Here is a 9,572-nt window from a genome sequence, read left to right on the forward strand (position 1 = left end):
TATATATTGAAAAAGAAATAATTTGTTTTATATATAGGAGAAAAAATAGTTGTTAGAAATCATTAAATATGTTGACTGAAAATAAAAAAAATAAGTGAGAAAAAAATTGTTATTGGAGATGATTAAATAGATATGATCGTTAGTTGATTGAAAATAATATAGTATTCTAGAAATTAGAAAGTGATAGAAAATTGAGATTTACTATACACATAATTAAGAAAGTGAGAAAACAGGTAATTTTATCAATTATTTTTTATTTTTATATTTTTTAATTTTTATATAATTTTTATATAATAAATTATAGTATAAAATTATAAAGCCTCTTCAAATTGGAAGCCTAAAGCCCTTGCTTGGTTGGCTTTACCCAAGGACTGGCCTTGATGACATGATATAACATACTAATATAACGTAATAACATGAGTACATAATATTTTCACTTTTACCCTTACAATCTATATAATTTGTAAAGAATTTTAGTTTTTCTTTATATATATATATATATATTAGGAAAAATGTCATATTTTTTAAAATGATGAATTGATAGAGTAATAATTGCTGATATATAGCGATTGGCAACTGATGATTGATTTGCATCATGGTTTGGTTCAATTTGTTTTATTCTCATCGTAATTAAATAGAGAGAAAACGTTCCTGACAGATGAGCTGTTTTGGGCTCAAAGGTCCAATATGCAATATGTTTACTATTAGGCTATTTCAACTCTATTATGATGCTCAATCAATTATAAAATGATAGACTTATTTAAACAATAAATGCAACCAATTATAAAAAGAGATGGCACCAAATCCCATCCTTTCAACTCAAGTCTCTGACTTTAAAATTAAAAAAAAAATGTGGTGTTGGGTAAGTAAGGCTTGATTTGGTTTAATAATAAGAGTGGCTCAATACCTTTAAAGGTCTAAAATGCTTAAATATTTAGATGAGGTTTTTTTTATTGAAATTAAAAATAATTACTGTTAATTGGAGATAATTAAAAACATATTATGATCATTGAAAATAGAAAAAATAATTAAGAATTATTAGCATTATGGGAATTGAAAAGTGATAAAAAAATATAAATTTATTTGACACATAATTGAGAAAGTGAGAGAATATGTAATTTTATTAATTATTTTGACTTTTACTTAAGTAAAAAATAAGATAAATAGTTGAGAATTAATAACAAGTAAGAAGTGAGAGAAAATAAATATTTAATAAACACTTAATTTAAGAAATATTTTATTAATTATTTTAATTTTTATATATATTTAATATAATTAATTATATTATATAAAATTATGGAACCTATAAAATTGTGAGGCCTAAAGCAGAGATTTTGGTGGCTTTATGTTAAAGCCAATCCTGTTTAATAATAACCCTTAATTAATTAAGTACACATAATCTAGCGATAAACATAAACTACAAAAAGAAATGTTGTTAATCCATCTAGTCCATGTTATTCATTTATACAAATTATGGGAAAGAAACAAACACAAACAAGAATATTTTTTATAATTAGGACAAATTTTTAATGTTTCGTACATTTAAACTTATAATAACATTTAGTTTATTCATAATGATTTAATTTTTTTGACAAATTCTTTAACATTTCTTTGCTAATTAAATATATGAGATTATGCTAATAAAAAATGTTTCAATGTCAAGAAGAAAAGGGTATCAAAAACTTTAGTTCTCCATATATAAAAAAAAAGAGGCATTATAGTCAAACAATTAACACCTAGATTCTTTACAACTGTGTTGGATTTATGAGAATCGTCAAGGAAAATAAAATTGAACATATTAATTAAATAGTAAAATCCTTTTTTGTCAGCAATGTTCAATTCTATATATTCTTACCTCTCTATTTTTATTTTCTAAAATTTCGAACATAACATAAGAAAAATATTTAATTATACAAGTTGAAAATGTTATCTCATCTTGATAGCTTGTCACCAATAACTTTTATTTTCTGTAACAAAAAAACAAAGCCATAATGATTTAAAAGTTTCTTGATTATCTAAAAAAGTTTAAATAAGTCATTATTTTTCAATTATATTCAATTAAATTTTTATATTTTTATTTTAAATCAAATAATAGTGGATTAATTGTAAGTAATTAAAACGTCATTTGTTATTTTTTGATGTTACATGATGTTGATATGGACGGTAAAAAATATTATATGATTATATAATTATATCACATTAACATATCACATCATCATTCACTGTGACTGATTATTATATCATGTTAAAATTATGTCATATAACATGATGTAACGTTTTTTACTAACAACGGTTGATTGATCTAAAATAAAATGTAAAGACTTAATTGAACATAATAAAAAATAATATATTTTTTTATTTTTTAAAAATAATTTAAATTTTTTTAAAAATATATATATAAAAAAAGAAACAATAACTTTAACTTTATTATATTATATAATATAATATATGTCGGTGCGCCACTAATCAATGCACCGTCATTTTATGGCAAGAACATCCATAGTCAAAAACAATGGCAAATTTTCCGTTTTTAAAATGATGGTGCATTATTTAACATCATTTGCCATCGTTTTCAGTTTTTTTTTTTGTTTGGAAAACAGTAACAAAAAACATGTTTGGTAATAGAGTTGATGTTAAATGAAATTTCATAGCAATTGTTCCAAATTCAAGCAGTTTTTAATTTAGCTATTAATAAATAAAAAATAGAATCATATCCAATTACAAATTAGCGAATGGCTAGAAACATGACGCTTCATCCGCAATTTATATTTTTATTTGTAGTATTTCTTCCACAAAGTCAAAACTTGTATTTTTGAGTATTTAACAATGAAGTTTCCAAGTACAAAAGCAGGTCCAAATATGAAAACTAAAGCATCCCAGTTGCACAAATGGGCCCAAAAAAGGCTTGAAATGGGTCAACTGTGGACTAGACTTGAACCTTCTAAAAAGCTAAAACAACCTGGGTATATCCACCTCCTCTGACAGTGGGAAAAAGGAGTTCCGAAATCGAAAGAGAGAAAAAGAGCTCATGAGGTAGAGAGGTGCAAGCAGGATAAGGAAGATGCAAACCCTGCTTCAACCCTGTAAGTCTTTTCCGTTTCTCAACTCTTTAACTCAATACTTTTCTCTTAATGGTGCTCCCAAATGCAAATGTTCTGTTAAAACAACTCCATCTTCTTATTCCTTTACCACTACTGGGACACCCGGAGCTTTGTCTTTTTCGAAGATTACGTTTTTGAGAAGTACCCGGATTGTATTTTGCTCTCAAAATGATACCTTTGATGAATTCTCAAGTACCCAATTGCCTGAAAGCCTTGAAAATGATAGTAGAATTCGAGAGAATGAGGAGCTTGAACTGCTTAATAAGCCTAGTCCAGTACCTGTGAATAATGGGTTTGCGGCGGATGTTGAAAAACCCGATAAAGATGAGGCTTTGGAGCCTTTCTTGAAATTCTTTAGGCCTGGCGAATCTTTAGAAGTAGAAGAGGGAGGAGGTGAGTTAGGAGTTTCTGAGGAGAAAAGTAATGAATTCAAGAAGGTTGGTGTTGAATACTATGAGCCAAAACCTGGTGACTTAGTCGTTGGTGTTGTTGTTTCTGGTAATGAGAATAAGCTTGATGTTAATGTTGGGGCTGACATGTTGGGTACGATGTTGACAAAAGAGGTGCTGCCCTTGTATGATAAAGAGATGGAATATTTGTCGTGTGATTTGAAAACTAATGTTGAGGAGTTTATGGGTTATGGGAAGATGGGAATTGTTAAGGATGATGACGCAATGAGCGGGGGACCTGTGCCTGGAAGGCCAGTGGTTGAGACTGGAACCATGCTGTTTGCTGAGGTTCTTGGAAGGACACTTAGTGGTAGGCCGCTGCTCTCAACTAGACGACTCTTCAGGAGGATTGCTTGGCATCGAGTGAGGCAGGTTCTTTTCTCACTTTTTTCTTTTCTTTCTAGTAAATTTGGTGACTTTCGTGTTTATACTTTTGACTTGCTTGATGGTTTCCTAGTTGCTTGTGGGAACATATTCATCCCTTTATTTTTAATTGTTGAAGGGGAATTTTAAGATGATAATTATAATTCTTACATATATTTATATCAGGATCTCTTGTCAATTATTCTTTTTGTTCTTTCAACTTGTTAACCTCACAAGATTAGCATTCAGATAATCTTAAGCTTTCCAATTGTTGAAATTAACTAATTCCTTTAACTAAATTTTGGACAGATAAAACAACTCGATGAACCTATAGAGGTCAAATTTACAGAGTGGAATACAGGTGGCCTGCTGACAAGAATTGAGGTTTGTGTCTCTAATTTCTGTTATATACATCTGAATGTGTATCAATGTGCAACACTTTTCAGTCATGGTCTTGCAGGGTTTGCGAGCTTTCCTTCCAAAAGCTGAGTTGATGAAGAGAGTGAACAACTTTTCTGAGTTGAAAGAATATGTAAGTTTCTTGTCATGGAAATTTCAGTTATTGACTTCTGTTTCTGTTTTGTGTAATGCCTCACCTTCATGCATTGAATGGCCTAACTCAGTCAAAAGGCATTTCTGAAGTGTAAAACCATCTATCGATGTACCTTGTGACTATTCTATCTAGATTTAATAGGTGAAAGCCCATTATAGTTGAACTTTATGCATTTAGGTAGTGCTTCTGATTATGGAATACATCATCCTTGAAATATTCTTGGTATGCACTTTATTTAGGAGTTCTGGGGAATTATGTCATGGCAGGAGTATTTTTTTCGTGAAAATGAGGATCTTTCAAAGCCATATGCATGTTAATTGTTGGTCGAGGGGTCTAGGCAACTAAATCTTTCAATTTTTGGTGCTGGAATGTTGGTGTAGCAACTTCTCAGTCCATGATTTTGTTTTATTTGAAAATAAAAGAAATTTTTCATATATCACAAAATGCCTCTGAATGCATGACCAATGGTTTGCCCCATATTATTTATCAAATGGCATTTCTTCTCTTACCCCCTTTACAAGGTTAATTTTAGCTTCCTTCCCCTTAGCTCCCATGATAAGAGGAAATCCACCTAGTTATGTAAGTGGCATTCCTAATTTAATGTACTGTCCAATTTGTAGGGAACGGTTTGAACCGATTAGGTATATGATCAATGAACAACTTCATTAGAAATTGAAGAATTAGAAACACAAAACAAATTTCAAGGTTGGAGTTTCAGCATTTAAATAGTGCTGAAATAAAAACATGTATTTGTAAAAGTAGTAGTAGTAAGAAGAATAAGAGAAGCATGATGGTGGTAAGAAGGAAATAATTACACAATTGAATGTAGTTCTGTTCTATCTGCATATCCTCGTTTTCTTTCACTGATTCTATGCTTTTAAAGACATTTTTTGGTTCATTTATGTTGCAGGTGGGCTGCAGAATGTATGTGAAGATTACTCGAATAAATGAGGCTAACAATGACTTAATACTGAGTGAGAGGGAAGCTTGGGTTAGTCACTACGGCCTCTCCCTTTCTCATTCTTTCTATTTAAGAATTCATTGGGTTGCTATCACTATAGTTTAAAATTTAGGTGCCTGCTGATGTAACTGTAAAATGTTGTAGGAAATGCTGCACCTTCGAGATGGAACACTTTTAGAAGGAATTGTTGTGAAAATTTTACCATATGGAGCTCAAGTAAGAATAGGGGATTCCAATAGAAGGTGAGTACAATAGTACTATATTATTGTTTTCACCTAATATTAAGTTTAATACAAATGTCTATGATTTTTTCCATTATTATTTTATCATCTAAAGATAAATTCATCAACATCATAAAATGTAATGAAAAGATAGTCTGAGAGCTTTCTGATAATGTTTGGATTAAAGACCTGTTCTTTGAAGAAGATAAAAGAAAGGGGCAGGAGGACAAGATTTAAAAGATAATGGAAATTGGGAGGCAGTGAGCAGGGGCAGAGGGATGTTAAACAGTGAATGGATAAAATTAAATGAATGTTTAGAGTCCCTACACATTTTGAACATTCACTTTAGATTTTGTTAAACATGATGGTTGTTTGAGGGTGAGAGAAAATGACTGGAGCAGAAAAGACTGAGGAAATGCAGCATTGAATCATTTTTGGTTAACTTTATGGTGCTCACTTTATCTCCAATTGCAAGTATAGAAAGTAATTTTTGTTACATATAATTTAGCTAAATAAGTTAAGGCTGAGAGGCACACTGCAAAGGCTTAGTGAAAATTTTGTTCTCTCAAATTTATATACAAGGGTGTTTTAGAGGAAGAAAATTGGTGCAAAGAAAAAGTTTTCTGTATGTATTCCATATTGGTCCAAACTACGTGCACACTGTTTTTAGAGGTAAAGGTGTTTTGTTGTACTGAGGCAATGCATTGGCCCCAAAGCGTTGGGCATAAGTCTGTTGAGCATTATTGAGCACTATCCAAAAAATAGTAAGCATTTGATAAATAATGTTTAAAGTTAACAAGAAATTTTTTTAACACTTCTTTTATGATGTAAATGCTAAATGGTAAACTATGTAATTTTACACATTGTTTCTCAAAGGAGAACTAATTCAAGTGAATCTTAACATGAAATAAGGCCCAACAATCCTAAGTCATATTTCACCCATATCCATGTAATAAATAAAATTTTACTGGCTTATCATAATGCATTTTTTTTGTTCATTTTTATATTTTGACAATTTTTAATTATTTCCTATTTAGTCCAGAACCATCTTTCACTTTCCCTGTGAGTTTTCTTGTACTCACATAGTGCCACAAGAATTTTAGTCCACTACTATCCCCTTTTGCAGTTACATGTGATGCTCGATCCACTGAGAAATCTGCAGCTTTTCCTACTCCCTCTTGTTTTTTGCTCCATCTTCTTTTTATATCAGTCCATCTGCAATAGTTTTGCCTCCTCTCTTGCTTGTTTTCTTTGTCTATCCTTCTCAAATATGCTTTCTTCCCCTCCACTTCTATATATTTCTACTTTAAAAAGAAATTTTCAAAACCCTTTTATTCTTTATAAACTTAGCTCATGTGTTTTTGTTTGATCAAAGATTTGGAAGAATAGGCGTTTACACTGCAAAAAAGAAACATGATGTTTAAAAGGTGTATGCTACACTTGTATGACAAAAGTGCACATCCTGTTGTTGGGTACATGCACCAGCAGGAAAAGGCAAATGCCTTCTGCACTGCACCTTGGTGCTATTTTATTATGCCAGGCCTTGAGGCATAACGTGATGTGTGCCTAGAAGATGCTTTTTACAACCCAGATACTTCACCACCTTGTTAGTCATAGTTCTATAGTATATTCGAAAGCCTTTTTTTTTTTTTAATAATAAAGAAGCCCCCTTCTCATTTGACTCTAAATGAGCACTTTCTTTTGCTTTTCTATTTGATATGGCTCTCGATTTACATGAGTTGTGTGTGCATATTTATTTGGTTCATTTGAAGTTTTAACATTTTTCTTTTGCCATGGTCATAATTATGCTGAATTTTCTGCTTGTTGCAGTGGGTTGCTCCATATCTCAAATATGAGTAAAACACGTATTACTTCTGTTGCTGAATTGCTTAAAGAGGGGGAGAAGATCAAGGTTCTGGTTGTGAAGTCACTCTTTCCTGACAAAATATCTCTCAGGTAATTGGGACCGTTTAGAGATCTTTGCTATTCCAAGTGTTTCTGGCACCATTCTAATTTTTAAATTTATTTCTCTTCAGGAGTAATCTTAACTATAACAGTTTCTTTTATTTGACACTTTATCTGAAGCAATTGTAAGGATTTATAAAATTCCTTGGACATGATGGAAAATTACATTGGAAGTGGCACCTGTGCACGCACAAACAAATGCATATGCACTTACAATGGCTTGTGACCAAGTTTTTTATACTGTTATAAGTGCAGAAAAGAAGAGAGATAAAATGTTCTGGCCATATCTTGCTATAAGTAGACATCATCAATTATTCTAAGCAGATTTCTATGCCTGCTGGAAATTATTTCCTGTTAAATCTCTCAATTGAAGTTGGTGTAGTTGTATGATTGTTAATGTCTTTACCATCACTCGCCTCTCCTATGTATCGGAAGTGTAGAATCACTTACTTCCAGCTCATGAAAATGTTGTTTGATGTTTGGAAATTTGAGCAGGTTAAAGAAGGTATAAGAAAGCAGTATACTTGACATGCATGTGTAACTTATATCTGTCCGTAAGTCCATAAACGATAATGTAATTTTGCTCATGCATCTTGCAGTACTGCCGACCTCGAAAGTGAGCCTGGCCTATTTATATCAAACAAAGAGGTATAGATTTATGATCTTTTTCATGAGGATTGTCAAGTATGGTTTAAGTTTGTCACAGTAGTTGATAATTTTATGTTACCACAGAGAGTATTTTCTGAGGCTGAAGAGATGGCAAAGAAGTATAGGCAAAATCTACCTGCTGTTTCTGCACCACGTAATGTAGAACCTCTTCCAACTGATGCTTTACCTTTTGACAATGAAGAAAGTCTGTATGTAAATTGGAAGTGGTTCAAATTTGAAAGAGAAGATGAATCAAGTTGAGTTGTAAGGTTGCCCTACCAGAATATGAACTGTAAAAGGGAAGACTTGAGACTCAGTGCCCCACCCCTTGTAAAATCTGCATAATGGCCTTCATTGCATGGAAGAAAGGTGATCTTTGGCGATTCTGTTGTAACCCGAGGAATCTTCTCCAGCCTGTATTCTAGTTCAGATAACAAATACATAATCCAGTTGAAAGGAAGTTGAAATACAAGTATACACAGATGATTGTTGCGTCAACATGATCTCCATTGTTCAACTGTTGTGCACAAATTTGTATTGTAACTTATTTTGTAGTAGTAGTAGTAAATTCTTGTAAGCTGTAGCATTTTCGGGTTTTTTTTTTTTTTGACTGATGGCATCGGCCAAAAGCTAGAAAGGAGCAAATTTGTAGTTTCAAAATTAAATCTAATTTAGTTTTTCATTGATGATTTAACTTGCTTGCATTACAAGTGCCTCTCCAACTTAGATGACTAAAGAAAATGTGTTTGTTTAAATACGTGCTTAATTGACCCAAAGCTATAGTAGAAGGGAAATACAAAGGCAAACTTGCATAATCATGAACATACTGAGGCCATATGTTGGCTTTTGCATCTCTGGGGTTAAAAAAAAAGGCATATAAGCAGGGATAACCTGCTAACAAGTTTGCCCATGGTATTGGCTGTGGAAACTTGAACAGCCCAGTTAATCAGTTTATGCCAATATACTTGTAGGGCAAAATAATGCCCCTCGTAGCTCTCTGGGTAGCCACTAATTGAGCAACCTTGCCGGGGGGTGGGGGGTGGTGTGGTGAGGTTGGGGTGTCTAGGGCCATTTCTCTATACCTATTGCCTCAAACGTTGCAGACTACTAGTAAATTTCTACCATGAAGTTGTTTGGGCTTAATTGGCCTTACATTACAGTAGGAAAACCCTTTCATCTAGCTGGGTTCTAGCTGTAAACTTAGGTCAGCTTTTTACTCTATTACCAAATCATTTGCCTCCAAGTGTGCCAGTACACATCAGCATTAAGGACAGAGAAAAAGAGTAAGCAGTACAAAATTTGCGTGCATTT

At 32.2% G+C, this 9,572-nt stretch overlaps 1 protein-coding gene across 2 annotated transcripts; it reads left to right on the top strand.

The window, feature by feature from the left end:
• LOC18592727 (30S ribosomal protein S1 homolog A) lies at nucleotides 3,000-8,759 on the top strand. 2 transcript variants are annotated; one of them, XM_007019586.2, is made up of 8 exons: nucleotides 3,000-3,922; nucleotides 4,223-4,297; nucleotides 4,374-4,445; nucleotides 5,350-5,457; nucleotides 5,572-5,669; nucleotides 7,479-7,604; nucleotides 8,213-8,261; nucleotides 8,346-8,759. In XM_007019586.2, the coding sequence occupies exons 1-8, from the start codon at nucleotides 3,062-3,064 to the stop codon at nucleotides 8,520-8,522; spliced, it is 1,566 nt and encodes a 521-aa protein (XP_007019648.2). In that variant the 5' UTR covers nucleotides 3,000-3,061; the 3' UTR covers nucleotides 8,523-8,759. The 2 variants fall into 2 exon arrangements, with proteins under 2 accessions (XP_007019648.2, XP_007019649.2); XM_007019587.2 differs by having other exon boundaries at nucleotides 5,377-5,457.

This window comes from Theobroma cacao, chromosome 8 (genome assembly GCF_000208745.1).
Source record: "Theobroma cacao cultivar B97-61/B2 chromosome 8, Criollo_cocoa_genome_V2, whole genome shotgun sequence".
Taxonomy (NCBI): domain Eukaryota; kingdom Viridiplantae; phylum Streptophyta; class Magnoliopsida; order Malvales; family Malvaceae; genus Theobroma; species Theobroma cacao.